Source organism: Hyperolius riggenbachi, chromosome 4, assembly GCF_040937935.1.
Source record: "Hyperolius riggenbachi isolate aHypRig1 chromosome 4, aHypRig1.pri, whole genome shotgun sequence".
Taxonomy (NCBI): domain Eukaryota; kingdom Metazoa; phylum Chordata; class Amphibia; order Anura; family Hyperoliidae; genus Hyperolius; species Hyperolius riggenbachi.
The window spans coordinates 84,542,605-84,565,443 of NC_090649.1; the positions used below are offsets into that span (position 1 = coordinate 84,542,605).

The following is a 22,839-nucleotide window of genomic DNA, read 5'->3' on the forward strand; positions in this document are numbered from 1 at the left end:
AAAGAAAAAAAATGAAAACATCCAGAGATCAAAATCCAGTCAGCCGAACTGTTCAACCTGGGAAATGGGGCATAAATACCTCCGACTGAGATCCCAGGGAACAGTCCATCCCTCAAGCCTTTATTACGATATAAAATTGCTCCCGCTAACGCTACCAAAAACCAGGAAAAGGAAAAGGGAAACCAGAATGAAAAAACCAAAGACATTCAGATAAAGGAAGGAAAACCCTCCAAAAAGGAAGGCAGCCTATATCACCATACTATAAATATGGAAACAAGAGTCCTGAGTATCACAAGATATTCGTATCGAAGTTCGTTTTTTACACACAAATGTCCAGAGGAAACTAAAATCGCCTATACGCTTTCCAAGTCTCCCAGATAAGATCAAATCTTGTCATATTCTCAATGCTATAGTAATATACACGATCCATTAACATTATTAGGTCTAGACGTTGGGTAACCAAAGCTAACTAAATCGGTGGACTTCCATTTAAAGGCTATTGACCACTGAGCGGCCAGCAACATATACCTGTACAAGGGTCTAAATCTGCCTGGGACGGCTTCGTTAGGTGCATACAAGAGGGCCTGGGGAGCAGTTAAGGAAATCGGAAAGCCAAACACTTCCCGTATTAGTGTTCTCCATGAATTCCAAAAACGCTGCGCAATGGGGCAATCCCAAAAAACATGCATCAGAGTTCCTTCCAAAATGCAACCTCGGAAACAAGACAAGGAAACTGAGGGGTAGATTTTTATGAATTTTAGATGGGGTAAAATACCACCGACACATGAGCTTAATTGCACCGTGTTTGATTTGACTACCCCAGAAACAGCGGTCCAAATGAGACCAATCAGTACGATCTAACTGGATTCCCAGATCCTGCTCCCAGGCCCTCATGTATGGTAGTTTATCATTATCATTACTAAGCAGCATGGCATACAATAGAGATATTAGACCCTTGCGTCGGGAGAAATTGAAATATAAGGATTCAAACGTTGTGGGGTTGTACACTGGAGATGAAGGAAAAATAGATGAAAAATGTTTGATTTGACAAAATCTAAATGCCTCTTCCAGGGGGGGCATCTTGACCAAAACGAAGCATGGCAAAGGTGACTGGAACATCGCTGATCCACAACATTAGTTTTCTATAACACTATATATACTGTAAAGTATTTAGAAAAAACTATTAAAAACAAGCACACTCAACAGGTTCCACAGATGTCCACCCCCTCATTATAATGCAACCTAGCACATATTGATAGAAGTGTATTGAGGAGACTACGTTGAACAGATAACAAAAAGAGACCTGTGATGCTAAAGTTTTATTAAATAGACTCTGAAGTCTCGTTTTTTTACCAGCTTTTTTTCATATAATCCTGCTCTGCATAATTGCCACATTAGATTTGCAGCATCCCTGCGGCAGATGAGTGATTTATTACTGTGAAAACGACCTGCAAAGTTCCACGTCTTTGCAGGTCGCAGATTGTGCTGCCCTGGAGAGGCAGAGCTTTGAGCTGTAGCTCTGCCTCTCTGCAATCAATCTCCGCCTCCTCCCCGCCCCTCTCAGTGAAAAGATTGGGAGAGGCGGAGATCGGCAGGGATTGATTGCGGAGGAGGCAGAGCTACAGCTCAAAGCTCTGCCTCTTCCAGGAAGTAAAGCCCTGCGAGCCCTGGAACTTTGCAGGGCTGTTACACAGTAATAAATCGCCCATCTGCGGCAGGGACGCGGCGATTCTACTGTAACAATTATGCAGAACAGGATTATATGAAAAAAAGCAGGTAAAAAAAAAATGAGACTTCACTCTAGCGAAGACAGGCTACACATACACACTTAAAATGGTTGTCTAAACGGGAAGTAGTTTGGGAGTAGTTCATTGCACACACAAAAAAAGACTAATAAATCTTGTGTACAAGAGATCCACAAAAAGGGCTAGTTCACACCGCAATAGCTTATTTTTGTTTTGATTAATAGCACTGGTGATTTGAGCAGCTCTTGCTAATGCAATGCTATGGAAAATTTTTATAAAATCACATCGCTCAAGTGAGAACAAACTCCTAGCATTACATTAGACGGTTGGTCGATGGGCCATATCATTGCAGTGCATTGAAAAATGCAAAGCTGAGGCTTAATCGCTGGCTTTGTGTGGTAGGAATAGATTACATTCTGATTAGAGCGTGTTTGATGGTTTTGCCAGAATCAGGAGTAATTGATCAATGTATGGCTAAGCTACCTTTACACAGCAAAAAGCAGTCACATATGGAAATATGATTCAGAACATCAGAGTGAATTGAAGTGTATTTAAAGCGGACCTGAACTTAAAACTTCCTCTCTGCTCTAAAAGATAAGCAACAGCATAACTTTTTTAAAGAAAAATATTTCTTTGTTACAACTGATACAAATCCTGCAATAAATCTGCAATGTGTCTATTTCCTGCTTTCATGAATGCAGTCATAGGGTTAACATCCTGTGTTTATACATTAGCTGCTCTGCTGAGCCTGTCTAGATTCCTGGGCTGACACAGCTGAAAGATCAAATTACAACTTGTGATTAGTCACAGTTGAGGGGAATTAGACAGGCTAAACTCTCTAAATACATACAGGGTGCATTTCTCTGTTTTCCTTCTGTCCTGTGCAAGAATTCAAGTCTACTTTTAAGACTAAAGTAAAATGGCAGCAAAAAAAATCCCTATTAGTGATAAGAGATGAAGGAATATGTACACAAACAATCTAGGAATAATTAGCCACTTAAGTGCCAAAGGGATGATCTAAAATAAATATAATGCTCATGGGAATTATTACAATCAATTATATCACAGACCAGACAGTAAATGGGCACAGTGAGGGTATGATTACCAATCCCCCATTGGATCCGAGTAGGGAGGAACCAACAGGACCCGTGTATTGTGGTTCACATCTGTTTTATCAGATCCAGTGGGAGATTAGTAATTATCGCTGTGTAACACTTTGGCTGATAATATCACAGACCTGGATAGTGTACTGGTTAAAGGAATCATCAGCCCAAATCCCAAAAATACGCTTTACTTAGGGCAGCGATCTGCAAACTTGGCTCTCCAGCTGTTAAGCCGCATCTACACGTGTAGATGCGGCTCGATTAGCCGCTGGATCGCCTCTTCCGCGTCCCCGCTCGCCGTGTGTGCGCAGGATTCGATTCCCCGCTTATCTTCCGCTCGATTCCCTGCCATTGTCCCCTCGCGGGGAGCGAGCAGGGAATCGGCGGTGGAGAGATCCGTCCTGCCGGATCTTATCAATCGAGCCGCATCAGCGGGACAATCAGCTGCAAGGGGCTGGAGAAAGCCCCAGGTAAGTAAACAGGATTTTTGGGATTTTGGCTTATGATTCATTTAAGGGCCCTGCCTCTGAGACAGGAGACCTGAGTTTGAATCTTGGCTCTGCCTGTTCAGTAAGCCAGCACCTATTCAGTGAGGAGACCTTGGGCAAGACTCCCTAACACTGCTACTGCCTATAGAGCGCGTCCTAGTGGCTGCAGTTTTTGTGCTTTGATTCCACCAGGAGAAAAGCCCAATATATCGGTTCAGTCTAATCGCCTCAATGTACTTTTTTTATTATGTGCAAGATTCTGCTTCATGTAAAGCTGCATACACAGCAAAGGGGATTCCTGTCACCTGGCAGGGATGGGGACTCAATCTCCCGGGCGACAGTGCTGTGCCCTCTCTGTACAGATGTGTCACTATTCTAGAGGAGAATAAGTGGCGAATGACAGACCGAGTTCCCACAGGGGAGAACAGTGCATCTGGCAGTGCTCAGGGATTGCCGAAGATTTGGCATGCCAGATCCGTAGCAGACGTCAGGTGTCCGCTGTATACACATTGGAGTCGCTTGCGATTTTCAGCCAAGGCTGTCTTCATCATCCACCACAGCAGATCATTTATTTCAAGTGTGCGTATGTAGCTTTATAGTAAGGGGGTGGACATTTGCCTAGGAACCTTTTTGTGTGGGCTTTTTCTTATCACATGCTGTAGTTGCTTTATGGTATTAAATACAATTCATATTGTGCATTTTAAAGTTACCTCAGATCAGACTTGCTGTACAGACGTGCTGCTGAACTCCTGGCTTGCCAGTGTGTCTATTTGGGGCGGGGAGGTGAGAACTTTCTCTGCTTATGTGGACTCCAATAATCAAGTGTTTTCTCTAGGTGGGAAAAGTGCGGTACTCACAGCCCTTATTGTGGGCCTGGGCGGCAAAGCTGCTACCACCAACAGAGGCTCCTCAATAAAAGGATTTGTAAAGGACGGACAGAGGTAAGTGTTACTACTGTTTGACTTAAAGTGTACCCGAGGCAGCGCAGGGGAGGCAGATGGGACACAGGCATGTTCCCTGGTCCATGACATGCCTTTGTGTTCCATATGTGCTGCTCTCTTCCCCAACCCTCCGCTACTCAATGTCACCCCCATGAAATTTCCAACATGCAGCTTGTGGGCATCTCGAGGGGCGTCCCTTGCAGGAGAGGTACTCCAGCAAAACGCCCACTGGGGGCGTTCCTAACACCCCTTCTCGGGCTCTAATCGGGCAGCTTTGCCTCTCCCCCACCTCTGCCTTGTTGCTCCCCCGCCTCCCTGCACTCTGCTCTGTAATGAGACACACAGAGTAGAGCTTGCAGCATTGTGACCACAGGGGTCACTGAAAGTGGCTGATACCTGGCCACAGGAGCAGCGGGGATTGCGGCTCCATGATTCGGCCAGCCCCACGGATCAGATCAGTGTTTGTTTGTTTGTTTTTTTTTCGTTTTTTTTTGTTTATGGAAACGTGCCAGCTCGGGCTTACTTAAAACGCACCACTCTGAGAATCCTTTTCCCTTGTGTGCAATAGAATGCATAAATCTTCCAAGACGATCCAGACTCTTTTACCAAAAAGTTTACTTTACTGGATCTTACAAAACATGCATGTAAAAAGCAGTATAGTGGCTACGGTCCAGTGTTTCGGACCACCATAGTCCTTGCTCACGCCACACAGCCAACTGTGCAAGTGCAGATTCACAGCTTATATAGTAACATTTAAAACATGGCAACCAATCCAGATTCACATGCAAATGACCAAACCTGATGGGAAACTAGAGGGACTGACCTCCTCCATGGGATTGTGGCTATTTGTATTAATATTTATATATTGCTAACATCTTTTATAGTGCTGTACAATAGTACAAAACCAATATAGCTACAACCTGGTGACATTCTAGTTAGAACAGAATTACAGTCTAGCGTACTATACAAGAAAAATGCGTTCTCCTACTCTTTGCTGCTCATACAGTTATCCTACTTGCTTTTGGCCACAAGTAATGTCCTCTGTGTAAACATCACTTTATTTCAGTTCTGCAGATATCTCCATAACGCTGCGGAACCGAGGGTCGGACGCATTCAAGCCTGACGTCTATGGAGAGTCCATTGTTGTTCACCAGCATTTAACTACAGACGGCGGCCGCAGTTACAAGATGAAAAGTTCCACAGGTATGTGATGGCTCAGCTTGTGATAGGAATAGGATCCGGGCAGGGAGGTGGTTGGTATGTTCCAAAAAGAACAGCACCTATGAGATGTGTATGTATTAGTCATAAAAATAGAACTCCGGTGAATGTAAAGAAAAGAGTCGGGGAGAGAGGTTATTACGTCCCCTCATCCCTTCTAGAGACATTGCAGACTGCAGTTTCTCTTGGCAGGGGAATTGTGTGTAATATGAGAATCTGTAAAAAAAAAAAAAAAAAAAAAGTTTCCCCCCCCAGTGGGGCGTTACATCGGGAGGAGGAAGCCTCTGGATCTTAATGAGGCTTCCCCTTCATCCTGTGTAGCCCCGATCTAGCGCTGGAACCCCCAAAAAATCTGCTGACAAGCTTGGAGGATGCGCAGGCGCAATAGCACGCGCCAATATTTACCTTTTAGGATCCAGCACAGGCACAAAAATGTATTTGTTTATCGTACATCATATACACAAAAAATATGAACCGTTCCAAGTAGCGTTTTCATGAAACATTATTCCATCTGATCAGGCCTTTATAGTCAAGCAATCATGAATCTGCTTAATACATTCAAAAAAAAGTTATAACGGTTGAATTATGTGGAATAGCAGAAACTTAATTTAAAAATCATGACTTCTCTCCTTTATAAGGAATGTATTGATTCTGCAATATACTGTAAAACAGCATAAGCCATAGAGCATTGGTGCTAAACTTTCAATTAATTTGTTTTTTTTTTCTGCCTAGGAAATTCTAACTTCTCTTGCTTGCTGATACTCTGTAAACAATCTCTGAGGGCTCTTTCACACTAGAGGCTGCGGTAGAAAAGGCTGAAAGTCAGCCTTTTGCCTAACGCCAATACATAGCGTTTTCAAAGCGTTTTCAAAGCCTTTTGAAAGAGTTTTACAGCCCATATGAAAACGTCCTTTTTTTTTCTTCTATAAAAATAAGTGAACAAGATAGCTGTAAAACGCTTTGAAAAGGCTTTGAAAAGGCTTTGAAAACGCTGAAGTTGGCGTTTTCCATTGACTATCATTGAAACGCCAACAGCCAACTTCGGCTGTAAACAGCCCTGCAAAAGCTCCTGGGAGCGTTAAAACGCAACGCTCCAAAACGCCGAGTTAGATGTGAAAGGTAAAATGAAAGTCTATGGACTTTCTTTTACCTAGCAAAACGCCAACTTCAGCCGTGGCGTTAAAACGCCGAAAAATCCCTCTGGTGTGAAAGGGCCCTCATGAATGTTCTTCAGCCTCAACTGATCATTTTTGTTAGTTAAACAAACAACAAACAAACACACAGAACATTTATATCGCGCTTTTCTCCTGGCGGACTCAAAGCGCCAGAGCTGCAGCCACTGGGACGCTCTCTATAGGCAGTTGTAGTGTTAGGGAGACTTGCCTAAGGTCTCCTACTGAATAGGTACTGGCTTACTGAACAGGCAGAGCTGAGATTTGAACCCAGGTCGCCTGTATCAGAGGCAGAGCCCTTAACCATTACACTATCCATCCAGTTAAAAGGTCACAGAGTAATATTTAAAGTGGATCTAGAGCTTCTATGTAAAAATGTAGCAGCCATCTTGTAAAAGAAAGTCCTAGTCACCTGCGCTGTCTTGTCCCATGAATCACCCGCCGTCCAACACGTGGCCATTCCTCCCTTCTCTCCACAAGAGAAAACCGCCAAAATGTAAATATCTTGGCGTTTTTAAAGAAGTACCCTGACTTTACAATTTTATGCTGATATTTGAAAATGTATCGTTTGCACAGCACATTCAGCCTGTAACTCCTAAAGAGAAGTACATATGCCTGAATTTCCTGCATAAAACAAACCATTCTCACAAAAGAAGCTGCAAAACTATCAAGGAAAATAGTATTGCAAAACCGATGTGGTAGAATTTTGGGAACCATATTTGGCTAATGCTATTGAATTTGTCTTGTTGAGTCGGGTAATAAATGAACTCCATATATGGCACATTACATTCTTGTGCGTTTTCTAAGGCTGGCAAGCCATGAAGGAAGTGCAGGGAAATGTGACGCTGGGGACTGGCAGAGAGGGACAGGCATTACTCAGTGCCCACATCTTTACCATCTATAATACATTTAAAAACACACGATTGGTTCACACGATAGCCAGGGGCCCCGGACCTCTCTCACTGGCCGGGGCCCCAAGGTCAACATGCGATACCTGGAGGGGAGTGCAGGTGGGCCTGGACCTCTCACACCCAGGCTCTGGACCTCTCACATCCAGAAAACCCACCAACACTGCCTTCATACTGAATGCTAAATCCAACACACACAAGCAATAGAACACAGCAGTACATGCATCCAGCTACATTTAAAGTAGTCAGCAGGTGCTCGTCAGCCAATCAGGATGCACTATCATACACCCTTTACCTGCCATACCACATCTAGCAGCCATTAGCATTCAGGTGGGAGGCTTCAGTTGGACGCCATCGCAAGATTGCGTCGCTAGCAGGACCGCCCCGTGCAGGCATCCCTCCCACAGGGGTCCCTCCCTAACCGCTCACCTGTCCGCCATGTCCTAGGGGTGAAAGAAAACGTTTAAAAACACACGATTGGTTCGCACTATGGCCAACTGAAGCCTCCCACCTGAATGCTAATGGCTGCTAGATGTGGTATGGCAGGTAAAGGGTGTATGATAGTGCATCCTGATTGGCTGACGAGCACCTGCTGACCACTTTAAATGTAGCTGGATGCATGTACTGCTGTGTTCCAGTGTTCTCCCCAGAATTTCTAACCAGCCGGGTGGCATGAAAAAGTAGCCGGGTGGGGAAGTAAGGTCACGTTGGGTGGAGTTGGAGGGTGATGCTGGGTGCCACTACTAGGTAGGGAGGAGCAGGGTGGATCGTGTTGGGTGCTACTTGGTAGGGACGAGTGTAGGTGGATCACGCTGGGTGCTTTCAAATGAGGAAGTGGGTAAGGAGGAATCACACTGGGAACTACTGATAGGGAGTTACACTGGATGATTTCGCATGCACACAAGCTTGTTGCTTGTCTATGTGCTAAACTACAGAGGGGGGGGGGGGACAAAGGACTGGGAAAGAAAAAACAAGGAGGAAAGTGTGTGAGAGACAAAAGTAAATGTATGAGAGGGAGAGACAGACTAGAGGTAGATGAAAAAAATATGTATGCCAGTGTGGAAAAGAAAGGAGGGGGGGGGGGGGGGGGCAATAACAAAAAAAACAATGTGTGGGTCAGAGAGGAGAGGATTGCAGCACTACCATCTAAATATGAATGTAATACAAGTAAGAATGCAGCACTCTCACAGCTCTTACTTGCACAGCACACTGCAGGAGGTCTGCAGACAGGTTTACATCAATGTAACATCTCCGAGCAGAGCAGTTGGGGGAAGGACAGCAATATAGTAGTTGTAAAAATGTCTGTCTCCTCTCCTCCCAGCAAAGTGCATCTGAAAGGGGGGCGTGCCATAGAGGTGACGCTACACCAGGCACAGCACGCAGAGGCAGCTAATGGCCATCAGTCACCACCTTACCAGGGATTAACAGATAACTATCTGCCCTGCAATGCTGTCTCCTCGGCATGAGCGAGCGCTGCTCCACACTTCCCTGTGCTATGACTTCTGACCTGCGAGGCTGGAGGTGAGGCTGGAACACATGCTGGGAACTTTGCTTCGATGTGAAGACTAGCTGGAGGAGGAGAGCCCGTGGTCTGCACTAGTCACGCAGATCGGGATTCACTAGCTACAGCTACTTTGAAGTTCCCGCGGTGCCTGTAACTTCAGTTACCAGACTCTCCCCGCCCCTCTACATCACGGAGATGCAGGAGCTGAGAGGAGAGCAGAGATAGTGTAAGTGACAGCGGCTGGCTCCAATAACACAGCCGCTGCTCACTGCATTGAATGTGGAGGAAGAAAATCTGATGCACGCTGTAACCACAGGTGGGCGGGAAGCTGAGACCAGCCGGGCGCTCCGCCCGGGTAATAGGCTCTGGGGAGAACACTGTGTTCTATTGCTTGTGTGTGTTGAATCCATCTATAATACAAGCTGCTGTTTTATCTAACACTTACTTTTGTTTCTTTTTAAGGTACTTTAGTTTCGACTAAAAAAGAAGAACTTAACTTTATCTTAGACCATTTTAACATACAGGTAAGCTCTAAGCTACTTAATGATAAGACTTTAGTTATGGAGTCTATTTCCACTAATACTTCAGATTACTGGACAAGCCTTTAAAGAGAAACCCCGACCAAGAATTGAACTTTATCCCAATCAGTAGCTGATACCCCCTTTTACATGAGAAATCTATTCCTTTTCACAAACAGACCATCATGGGGCACTGTTTGAACATATGAGCTGGTTGCAGCTGCCACCTGGTAAATGCAGCATCTTACTGTACTTTGCAGTAACTGCTCAATTTGTCAACCACTGAGGAAACTAAGTTTCATGAAAAACAACCATTAGGCCATGCACCCCCTGGTGCCCACTGTCACCCACTCTGATCCAGAATGGCAATACTCCTCTATAGCCTCAGCTTCTCTTCTGCTGCACAAATAGCAGAAGGGAAGGGTCATCAGACATAGGTAAACTTACAAGCAAAATACATGTGGCTGATTTAGTTTGTATAAGCATAACCATAGTGGTTCACTGACACTACCATGGACTGTCTGTTCATATAATGTAGGAGGGTTAAAGAGAAGCCGTAACCAAGAATTGAACTTCATGTCAATCAGTAGCTGATACTTCCTTTCCCATGAGAAATCTATTTCTTTTCACAAACTCCTCACCAGTGGGCTCTGTATGGCGGATATTGTGGTGAAACCCCTCCCACAGGAAACTCTGAGGACCATAGTCCTGGCAGTTTCCTGTCTGTGAATCTTGTTGCATTGTGGGAAATGGCTGTTTCCAACTGCCAAAAAAGCATGCAGCAGCTACATCACCTTCCAGCAGTAAAAATGTCACCATGTAATGTCAGAATGTAAATCAGGGATTTAAATGATTTTACAATGGGCAAACACTGACTAAATCATTTATACAGAATTATTGTAAAAAATGAAGCCCTTTTTTTTTTTATTACATTTTCACTGGAGTTCCTCTTTAAATTACACCTAAACTGAGAGGGATATGCTGGCTGCCAATTTTCTTTTCTTTTACACAATACCAGATGCCTAGCTATCCTACTGACCTCTTTGACTGCAATAGTGCCTGAATCACACACCCGAAACCAGCATGGGGGTAATCCAGTCTGACTTCAGTCAGAAACACCTTATCTGCATGCTTGTTCGGGGTCTAAAAGAATTAGAGGCAGAGGATCAGCAGGAATGCGGGGCAACTGGTATTGTTGAAAAGGATATAAATATGTCTGCCTCCACATCCTTCTCACCTCAGCTGTGCTCTAACCTCCCTGGTGGTGATCCTGAGCTAAGCTCGGGCTAGCCGCCGGGACCTTTATGCAGAGTATAGTGCGCAGAGGGAGCTTTTACTCACCGCCTGGGGGATCCAGACGTCGGTAGCTGTTCTCCTTCCTGTCCACCAAGGCTCTGAATCACTCTGGTGACATCGCGGTCATCCATCTCACCATAGAGTTACATAGCCACCCGTAGGACGGAGGTAATATTGCCGTGCTGGAGCCTAGGGGGGTGAATGAGAGAAGGGGCTGCTGCCAGCATTCTGATATTATCCTGATTTTAGGGTCTGAAACCTTTTAAAGTGTAACTGTCGGGCATAAAATCAAAAATCAATTCTTTTTTTATCTGGTAAACAAGTAATAAGGATGCTAATCCATATGTCACTATTATTTTTCTTGCTGATAAATGATTATTTCCTAGTTTACCTGACTCTTATTTGGTACACAAAAAGGAAGTTGCAGGGCATGCTGGGTTGTCCTTTTTGTGCTTCTCTATTTCCCCTCAGACTTAACTAATGCAGCCTGATTGGCTGAAGCATCTTTCCATCCTGTCTTCCCCTCCCACACCTTTTCCTCTCTGATTGGCCACTGTTTCTCATGCTGAGATAATGCACTTTCTATAGTGAAGGGCAGGCAGAGGAGAGTAGGGCAGGAAATTACATCAGGATTGGCTTCAAAATAGCCACACTTAAAATGGGAAATGCTAAGAAAGATTTTTTTTTTCTCTTCCCCCCCCCCCCCCTCCCCCCTGTAGATAAAGAACTAAAATCAAAACGTGGACAGTGCAATACGTATGTTATAAAAGTAGAGAGTATTTATCTACTTATATACAGTATGTGTTTTTTTTTTCTGAGATAGTATAGCTGACAGCTCCTCTTTAAAAAGACCCTAAAACCCAGAAATAATCATACCGCCCGTGGGGTTAAGGCAGATCTGTCAGGTTACAAACCTGGACCCACTAAGGTCAACACGGGCAGTTGACATCCATGAATTCACCTCCTGTCTACTGCTCCAGTGAATCTGCTGGTTGCTTGCAGGATTTTTGTACAGGTGGTGGGGTGGTCGTCCTCTGCATGAACATATGAGCTGGTTGCAGCTGCCACCTGGTAAATGCAGCATCTTACTGTACTTTGCAGTAACTGCTCAATTTGTCAACCACTGAGGAAACGAAGTTTCATGAAAAACAACCATTAGGCCATGCACCCCCTGGTGCCCACTGTCACCCACTCTGATCCAGGATGACAATACTCCTCTATAGCCCCATCTCATTCAGTAGCTGATACCTCCTTTTACATGAGAAATCTATTCCTTTTCACAAACACATCATCAGTGGGCTCTGTATGGTTGATATTGTGGTTACACCCCTCCCACAAGAAACTGTGAGGACCATAGTCCTGGCAGTTTTCTCTCTCTGTATTTCGTTGCATTGTGGGAAATAGCTGTTTACAGCTGTTTCCAACTGCCAAAAAAGCAAGCAGCAGCTACTTTCACTGACATCACCTGCCAACAGTAAAAATGTCACCATGTGGTAAATGTCAGAATGTAAATCAGGGAGAGGAAAGATTTTACAATGGGCAAACACTGACTAAATCATTTGTACATCATTATTGTAAAACTGAAGCACTTTTTTTATTACATTATTTTCACTGGAGTTCCTTCCCCACCCATGACTGTAAACTATTTGAAACAGTTGTCCTAATTACCCACCCCCCTCTGTATGTTGTTTACTCTCTGCTAATGTGTGCAATAAAACCGGTTCGTTAGTCCTTAATGCCGGGCATATTTTTTTTTATTATCAATCGAGCCGCTGATGGCTCGATTTGATAGTATCCGACAGGTCCGATTGCCCGCCGGTACGAGCGGGCATTGATCCGGGCGGCCGCGGAGACGCGGCGGGAGTCGATCTGGTGGCTAATCGAGCCGCCGGATCGCTCCGTGTATGCCCAGCATAAGTTAGCCATACACTGGTCGATTTGCCATCAGATCGACCAACAGATAGATTCCTCTCTGAATCTGATCAGAGAGGGATCGTATGGCTGCCTTTACTGCAAACAGATTGTGAATCGATTCCAGCCTGAAATCAATTCACCATCTGTGAAGCTGCCGCTGCTGCCTTTACCCCCCGCATACATTACCTGATCCGGCCGGCACGATTCTCCTGGTCTCCGCTGTTTTCTTCTCTGCTCCAGGGCTCCAGCTTCACTTCACGTCCGGGGAAGTTTAAACAGTAGAGAGCGCTCTACTGTTTAAACTTCCTTTTGGGACAGGAAGAAGTGAAGGAAAATCGATCGGTTGGTCAGCGTTTGTGCAACGATTTAGCAGCAGATTGGATCACAGTGATCAAATCTGCTGTATATCGGCGGGAACATCATTAGGTGTATGGGCCCCTCTAGCTGCCTGAAATTGTTTGCCCTTGGGCAAGCATGAAAGTAGGCTAATAAAACCTCTGCTAAACTCTTTAAATGTAAAAAAAAACACATTGTTAGCATGCATTTCTAATGTGGTATTTAGATGCCCCGGCTGCTAAAAATGCTGCTCAGTTAACTTTAACTGGAATTTTGCTGTAATTGTCTTTATTTGCAGGTAGACAACCCAGTTTCTGTTCTAACTCAGGAGATGAGTAAACATTTTCTACAATCCAAGAATGAAGCGGACAAGTACAAGGTGAGCGAGCGCCTGGTGTTTCTGTACTGCGCAGTATCGTATAGAATGGTAAATCCAGATAAATGTTGTTGTGGCCGGGAAAGAAACAGTAGCTCCACCTCCTCATGCTCAGCACTGGAGGGGATCATCCGTCTCCACTCTTGTCATTCAACACTTATAATATTACTAGCTGGCCAGTGCAATATGCACTATAAAAACATTGTATACCTGCATAACCAGATCATTCTGAAACTGAATCTGACGTCAGGTGGAAAGCTGGGAACTGCTCAGCCGACTGGTTGTCTGGCTTGCTCTTGTTTTCATGATCAGATCATTAAACAGACACTGTATCGATAGAAAACACAGAGCTAGACCTTAAAGGGAACCTGAAGCGAAGAAAATTATTTAAAATAAACACACAACGTAGCTGAAAATGAATATTATATACTAACCTCGCCATCCGTTCCTCTCAGAAGCTCACCATTTCCTTCTTACAGTGATCCCCTCCAGTTCTGACAATATTTTGTCTGACCTGAAATATACCAGGTGCTGTCAGTTACAACTGAATATGCAAGTTAATGTCCATGTTTCCCTATGGCTCAAGTGGGAGATATTGCTGTTTAAAGGGACTCCGAGCAGTGCAGAAACTATGGAAAGATGCATATCATTTTAAAGCTCTCTTTCTCCTCTTTCCAATGATATATAAACCGCCGCCCTACGCATTTTAGTTTTCGCTATTTTCGCGATTCAAATTGCCGCAATTTCAATCGCAAAAATAGAGAAAACTAAAAGGCGTAGGGCGACTATTTAGGCGTCGCCAGAAAGAGGAGAAAGAGAGCTTTAAAATGATATATACATCTTTCCATAGTTACTTGTATTACACAGGACGACTTTTTCCGAAAGTCAGCAGCTCCATTCTGCTAAATGGAGCTGCTGACAATGGGGAAAGTGTTGTCCTGTGTAATACAAGTAACTATGGGACGATGGATATCATTTTAAAGCTCTCTTTCTGGCGACACCTAAATCGTCGCCCTACGCCTTTTAGTTTTCTCTATTTTCGCGATTGAAATCGCGGCCGCGGCAAATTCAATAGCGAAAATAGCGAAAACTAAAAGGCGTACGGCGGCGGTTTATATATCATTGGAAAGGGGAGAAATAGAGCTTTTAAAATGATATGCATCTTTCCATAGCTTCTGCACTGCTCGGAGTCCCTTTAACAGTGTGCTGACCAGGAAGCTGTTAGGGGGTAGTGGCCATTTTTAAAATGGATGACGGAGAAATACATTGATCACAGTGGCCAAATGGGACTCAGGAGAGGAGAAAGAGATTGAGAGGTAGAGTACACGGGAGGTAAGTATGACCTGTATGGTTATTTTGACTTTCAGTTCAGGTTCTCTTTAAAGGACAACTGAAGTGAGCAGTGTATGGTGACGGCCATATTTATTTCCTTTTAAATAATACCAGTTGCCTGGCAACCATATTGATTTATTTGGCATCAGCAGTGTCCGAATCACACCAGAAACAAGCATGCAGCTAATCTTGTCAGATTTGACAATATTGTCAGAAATACCGGATCCCCTGCATGCTTGTTCAGGGTCTGTGGCTAAAAGTATTAGAGGCAGAGGATCAGCAGGCTGCCAGGCAACTGGTATTGCTTAAAAGTAAAAGAATATGGCAGCCTCTATATACCTCTCAGTTCAGTTGTCCTTTAAAATGGACCTGAACTCTTGCACAGGACAGTAGGAAAACTGCGAGAAATATACCCTGTATGTATTTAGAGAGTTAAGCCTGTCTAATTCCCCCTTATTTGTGTCTAATCACAAGTTGTAATTTGATCTCTCCCCATGACTGCCATGGCATATAAGCTAATTTGAAAGCACAGCATGCTAACAATATGTCTGCTTTCATGAAAGCAGGAAGTAGAAACAGCGCAGATTTATAATAGGATTTGTATCAGCTGAAATAAAGAAATGTTTTTCTTAAGTTTATTATGCTGTTGCTTATCTTTTAGAGCTGAGATGGAGTTCTAAGTTCAGGTCCGTTTTTAAAGCATAAGGATCAGCCATACTTTCCAAGGGGAAAAACACACACACATAAGTAGATAAATACTTGCTCTACTTACATAGCAGATGTATTATACTGTCCACATTTAGATTTTGGTGAATTTTATATAGTAAATAAAGAGGAAACCGTTCCAGGCAGTTTCCATCTTTACCTCTCTCTTAGGGTCCGTTTACACCATTCAGTTGCTCGCAGTTATAACTGAAGGACATCTGATTTTCAAAGTAATGTCAATGTTTTCCTATGGCTTAGTTCCAAGCATGCACATTTTAACTGAAAGCTTTTTCACCATGTACTGCTATGAAAAGTTATAACATCACTTTAGCATATGTTGTAAAAGAGGCCTTACTTTTTTTTTTTCCTCCCTCTGCCTGAAATGGTGTATGCAGAGCTGCACGGTCATATCTAGTTTGCTTTGTAAACATATGTGAGCAGAACATAGATCAGATTTTAGCAGCTTCTGCAGAGGGGTGAGGTGATTTGTCTTCTATTTCTCTTTGCAGCCTCTTGTCAGTCTGAACTGCTCTTAGCCAATCAGCAAGAGGCAGGAATGTGGGAGGGGAGGAATGGGAGGTACAGAGCTCCCCGCTCCCCGGCAACGTATTAGAAAAGAGCCAGGCTGACTGAGATCAGATTCATTACAGCAGATACATTTTATGATTATATTGGAATGCTTGCAATGCAGAGTCAGTATGTAGACTACATAATAAACACAGAGCAGTAGGTAGGAGGAATTTGACTTTATGGCTGTCAATCCGTCTCTAAAGGGGACCTGATCTCTTGCACAGGAAAGAAGGAAAACCTATAGAAATGCACCCTGTATGTATTTAAAGTGTTTAGCCTGTTTAATTCCCCGTCAAGCTGTAATTTGATCCCTTTGCTGTGTCAGCTGACTGCCATGGTAGAGAACTAATTGGTAAACACAGGATGTTAATAAGTCTGCTTCCATGAAAGCAGGAAATGGATACACTGCAGCTTTATTGCAGGATTTATATCCGCTTTAACAAATAAATATTTTTTCTTTTAAAGGTTATTATGGTGCTCATCTTTTAGAGCAGAGAAGAATAAAACACCGCCTTCAGTAGTTAATGGGGATATGTAATTGCCTCTCTACACATAGTACTGACTTTTATTATGGATTTTAAGAGCCTTTAGTTGTGTGCACATTTGTTTTCTTTATCAATTTATAATTTTCTGTCTTTAGTTTTTTATGAAAGCTACGCAGTTGGAGCAAATGAAGGAAGATTATTCATATATTATGGCAGAAAAGAGCACAACTCAAGAGAAGATCAGTTATGGGTTTGAGGTAAGCAGCTAAAGTGAAGTCACTGCTAACCATAAAAAGCTCTGGGAGGCCCAGTGCACACCAAAAACCAGATCTGCAAAACACTAGAGGTTTTTGAAGCAGATTTCAGAGCCACTCTAGGCATGTTTAGAGACGTTTTCTAAACATGCCTAGCGTTTTTTGGAGCGTTTTTGTGCAGCAGATTACAAATATTGTTACAGTAAGGCTGTTACTGAACAGCTACTGTAACAAAAACGCCTGGAAAACCGCTCTGATCTAGCGTTTTCCAGAGCAGTTTTCCACTTTCCTATACTTTACATTGAGGCAGAAACGCCTCAGAAATCTAAAAAGTCCTGCAGCCCCCGAGTTTGCGTTTTGTGGAAGAAAACAAACCGCTCTGGTGTGCACCATCCCATTCACTTTCATTAGCCAAGCGGTTTTCCCCCTGCAAGCGTTTTAAAAAACGCTTCAGAACCGCTCTGGTGTGCACCAGCCCTCATACGTGCTTCTGTAGCTGGTTTGTTCACTGCATCAGCAGTAATTCGTTATTGTATTGTCAGATATTTAACCCTCCCACCTCATCGTGGTGGGTCAAGTACTCGGTAATTTGCATGCAAACTATTTTGGAAACTAACATCCTCCAACAATGGTAATGTGCATCTGGTTTGAATGCAAGGTGTGCACAATGCCTAGGCTCTACACGCTTATGCATAGTCAGTCAGATGTAGTTTGTTCTAAGAATCGCGGTGCCTTTTTCTGTTGTCCAAATTGTTGTATTCTCTATATTGTATGGTTACACTTTGTATTCTGTTGTACAGCACCACAGAAGATGCTGGCACTATATTAATCGATAATCTGGAAAGTCATGGATTTTTGCTCAGGGATTTTGGGGGTATTAACCATTTTATCCACCACTACAGTATATCTATGTCCCCTGTGACTTCATCTAAGCTACGGGGATGTACCAGAAGCAGTGCTGTGCAGGATTGGGCTTGCTCCTGTGCATACTCCCAGCAATATTTGATGCAGCACTAATTGGTGAAAGGGAATATATGTTCCCTGAGCTAATGAGACAAATTTTTACCATTAAAAATACTCACTAGTATTTATTTTAGAATCCAATATTCTCACCATATTTTTTTTTTTTAATCTACAGTAGTTCTCTTTATTTTTAAACTGGAATTGGTAAAACCTGAGAAATAATGCCAATTTATTTCCCAATAAAATGCATCGAAAAGAAAATTGTTTAAGGAGAAAAAAAAGTCATACAATGAAAGCCTAGTTTGTCTTGGAAAAAATATATTTTTTTTTCTATCTTTCTTTCTCTTTAATGTAGAGGCTGACAGAATTGAAGCGGGAGTGCCTTGCTAAAGAAGAGCGATTTAAAAGTTTGGCATCCTTGGGTGAGATGAAGGAAAAACTAGAGGAACTCCGGAAGAAAATGGCTTGGGCAGTGGTGAGACTCTTGATTGGTTTCTTGCAGTGATGTAAGCTGTGTGATAGGTGGGAGTGTGAGGACATAGAATGTACTGAAAAATTGTCATTGTTAAAGAGGATCAGAAGTCTTGCACAGCAGACAATGACAACACAAATTGCTGCTAAGACATTCACTCTGTGTGTGTTTAGCGAGATCAGCCTGTCTAATTAGCCATTCAGCAAGTGTATGTATGTACGGACCTTACATTCAGCAAGTGTAAAGGTCCGTACATACATTATGGATGTCGTCCGTCAGGAATTCGAGACCCGATTCCTTGGGTGACATCGCTGGGCCATCAGTATGCAGACTGATGTGGTCTGTTGCTGTGCGAGTGGGTGGAGGAACGACGTAGTGTGAAATGGTCACTTAAGGTGGCCATACGTTTGGCGATTTTCAATTGATCAACCATTAAATTCGACAATTATCGAATCCGATGAAAATTGGTTTGGCAACAAGCATGCCTGATTGATGTTTCAACCGATTTCGAGTCAGATTTGGTCAAATGTATCAATTGAGCAAGCTGGCAAATCTTGGGCTGATGTGATCAATCATGTGCGCAGCGGTAACGGCATGCGATATTGCGAATGACAAATACAACAAAACCCCTGGCCGTGGTCCCCTAAGTTGTTCATGTGCCCCCTGGTGGTGCATGTGCGTTAAAATGTCAACTGTCAAGTTGCTCCTTCTTCCGCTTTCTTTCCCCACGGGACTTTCGTTAGCATTGCCACATGTGTGATGTAATTATGAGATTAGCCACTTTAGGACCACGGTGATTGAAATCTACACCCTGTTTTGGTGGTCTCCTGGCTGGCAGGCATAGATTTCAATCACCGTCCGCAGCGAGCATCCGCTGTTTCCGTCGCTCCCCGTTGATCGCGCCGCTCAAACCCGACCTCTCACAGCAGCTCACTGGCTGCCTGTCTCTATGACGGCAGAGCCATGTGAGCCGGTCAGGAGCCAATTTCATTGGCTCCTGGCCGTGTCTGTCAATGTAAGCCGCTCCCATTGGCTTACATTGATAGACACGGTCAGGAGCCAATGAAAGCGGCTCCTGACCAGCTCACATGACTCTGCCGTCATAGAGACAGCCGAGTCTGTCAGGAGGATCCCGGGTTGCGGCGGGTATGCGCAGCAATTCGCCGGTATTCCATCGGTATTGTACCAGCAGTCTCTGGTCCTTAGGTGGCAGAGACCGCTGGTACTTAAGAGGTTAAACAAACTTGGTAATTAAGGCTACGTTTTGGCTTTACTTGCCCTCTAATGATCTGCAAACCTGGCTCTCCAGCTGATAAGGAACTACAAGTCCCACAATGCATTTCCGAAAATTACATCCACAAAATGGTCTATGCACAGTTTCTTAATGATCCAACAGAAAACTTTATTAAACATCATGATTATCCGTGGCACAAACATTGAGAACCACATGAGGCAGAACATCTTAAAAGTGTTTCTGCGCAGAAACCGACACATTTTAAAATCTGAAGGGCCATCAAAATTCCGCTATCCAATGGCTATACAATGCATTTTTCCTTTATGAATCATGACTGTGGCTATCAGACTCCTGCAATGCATTGTGGGACTTGTAGTTCCTTAGCTGGAGAGCCAAGTTTGTAGATCACTACTCTAGAATGATGGAGAATGTGGGGAACAGTCTGGAGTATCTAGAGTAGCACCATCCGCTGGAGTGGGGAGAGGGATTTATTGCCTGGGACACACAATGTCATTCTCCTGTCAGATGGGTCGATTGATATTTTCCGGCTTGCTCCAATTGTCTGATCTGCTCCCCATGCAGAAAGGGATCGATTTTGTGCAGTACCGGTCTGAAAATCGATCCTTTTCAGATCAGACATGCTGGAAATGATTGATGGAAAACGGTCTTCCTGTATTTCAGGTGAACGAGGCTGAGAAGATACTGAAACCGCTCAGTGATCAGATTGCTGCAGAAGAGGGGCGAACGGTGAAGTTTGATCAGAAAATCAGCGAATGGCAGGTACTCCACCATACTTTGTGTTGTATTATGTTATGTTTTACTGACTTCATAGGCCATGTACACATCTAGGATGATTGTCCCCCAGAATGATCATTCCTAATCATTTTGGATGGAAGTTTAGGAGAAACTGTCTTACAAACACTAGCCATTAGGCCCGTTGCATTAGCGGTTACTAGGTTGTGCCTCCTGCTGCCCACGCCCTTGCTATACTGTGCATGCGCTATACACCGGCGCACACACTCGTGCCTGGACGCAGATACCAGGGATTTTATTTGGTAGGATACGGCTTGGCTGTCTGCCCAGCAGCTGCTTGTGCTCTGTAAAGAGGAAGAGGGCAAGATGCCCAACAATGGTGCAACGATTGCATCGGCTGAGGTTTTTCTGGCTTGTTTTCTCTTGTTGTTTGAGTAGCACAGCCTTTAACATGGGGCACTGTATGCTCACCTTGGGTTTAGGTTGAAATTAAAGAAGTCTTGGAGTTGAAGTTGAGGAGCCAGAGCAATTTTTGGGTACCTGGAGTCGGCGTCAGTCAGTGGTTTTATAAACTGAGGAGTCGGAGTTGGAGTTGAATGATTTTTGGACCGACTCCACAGCCCTGGGTAAAAGCTGGCTCTTGAGGCCCATGCCCACACTAGATTGATCTCATCTGGGGATCATGAACTAATCCCTTGGGCGATATCGATGGCCTGAGGTTGTACAGATGTGTAGTTGGCCGACAGGCTGACGCCGTGTTCTTTTGCAATGTGGGGAGGGTCGACATGTGGCGTGTTTGGATAACAAGACTATCGTTCGTCGCTCAGCCGAATTGCTCCGCTTGCCAGGGTGGTGGTCCGGAACTGCTGTACACACGCCAGATTATTGGCAGAGGCAATCATTATAGGCCGCCTCAGCTGACTTTAATCTACCGTGTGTACAGCCATTTAGCATTTGAAGCTCCCATTTTATGAAGTTGGCCTACCATATCCCGAGAGTCAGCCCAAGGCACAAGTTCAGCGTCCCTCCTGCTTGTAATCCGAAATCAGGACAATGGCCCTGACTACAGCACGTTTTAATACAAAATTCACAATAGCACTTACCATCTATCACTTTCATGCAACCTTGTTCACAAATATTTTTTTTTTTTTTTAAGGAATCCCTGAGGTTTGTGTAAGAGTAAAGCTATGCGAACTCTTCTTATTTTACTTAGCTGAAACAATCATTTAAGATTGTCTCAAATGGAAACCTTGTTTGTGCATCAGTATCCCTCAATACCCTGTGTTGTAGGCTACCGTTCAGTCACGGTGGATGCTCTGCTGTTTCCTGATGCAAGGCTCCAGGTGCTTGTCCTCCGTTTTTTTTTTTTGTTTGTTTTGTTTTCATTTTTAGAACAGGGCGCTTGTCCAGTGGCATTTGTTTATTTCTCATTCTTCACCTCTGTCGTGAAAATCTTAACCACTTCGTCCACAGGTCAGTAGATATACGTCCTCTGGGACTTCATCTAAGCCACAGGTCAGTAGAATCTACTGACCTGTATTGAAGCAGTGCTGTGCAGGATTGGGCTTGCTCCTGTGCACATTTCTGGCACTATCTGATGCAGGACTAATTGGTGAACGGGAATATAAGTTTCCTGAGCTAATGACATTGATTTTTACCATTAAAAATACTTTTATTTTCTCATTCATAGTGAAAAACACACTCTGTAGCATTATTTCAGAATCAAATATCTTCACCATAAATTGTGACAGGAACATAATCTAAGTTTTGTGATAAACAGTAGAAACAGCCAAACAAAATGTGTGTTTTTTATCTACAGTAGCACTTTTTATTTTTAAACGGGAATTGGTAAAACTGAGAAATACATGTTTTTTCTATTTTTTTCTTTGTTTTACCATTAAAATTCATAGAAAGCAAAATTGTTTGAGGGAAAAAATGGCATACTATGAAAGCCTAGTTTGTCTTGAAAAAAACAATGTATATTTCATTTCTGTGTCATAAGTAAGGACAAAGTTATTTCTGATTAAATAGGGACATAGCTAAACTGTCAAAACTGCTCTGGTCAATATGTTGAAAACAAGGTCTGGATACGAAGTAGTTAAAATGTAAAATGCATGTAAACATATACAGTTAAAGAGACACTGAAGCGAAAAAAAATATATGATATAGTGAATTGGTTGTGTACTATGAATAATTACTAGAAGATTAGCAGCAAAGAAAATATTTTCATACTTTTATTTTCAGGTATATAGTGTTTTTTCTAACATTGCATCATTCTATAATATGTGCAGATTACACAACACTCAGCATTCAAAATGATTCTTTCAGAGCAGTCTGTGAAGTAATGACCTCTCCTCTAGCAGAGAAAAAGTAAACAGTTCACTTACAGTTGAGATAAAAAGTCAGATAACAGCCCTCTCCACGACTGAGGGTGGGTACACACGTCAGATAAAAGTCTTTGGAAAATGAAAGATCACAGACCAATTTTACCCCCTTTCATGTAGTATGAGAGCCATACCTACACAGTCTATTCTATGGAGCTGAACTCCACA

The 22,839-nt window shown here is 43.4% G+C and overlaps 1 protein-coding gene across 1 annotated transcript in view; it reads left to right on the top strand.

The window, feature by feature from the left end:
• The window catches only part of SMC6 (structural maintenance of chromosomes 6), a 133,785-nt gene that overhangs the window by 28,667 nt on the left and 82,279 nt on the right, over positions 1-22,839 (top strand). The window contains exons 4-10 of the mRNA XM_068280269.1: positions 4,172-4,277; positions 5,344-5,480; positions 9,542-9,603; positions 13,442-13,522; positions 16,767-16,868; positions 18,184-18,303; positions 20,216-20,314. Coding sequence (XP_068136370.1) covers positions 4,172-4,277; positions 5,344-5,480; positions 9,542-9,603; positions 13,442-13,522; positions 16,767-16,868; positions 18,184-18,303; positions 20,216-20,314 — 707 coding nt within the window. The remainder of the gene's footprint in view (positions 1-4,171; positions 4,278-5,343; positions 5,481-9,541; positions 9,604-13,441; positions 13,523-16,766; positions 16,869-18,183; positions 18,304-20,215; positions 20,315-22,839) is intronic.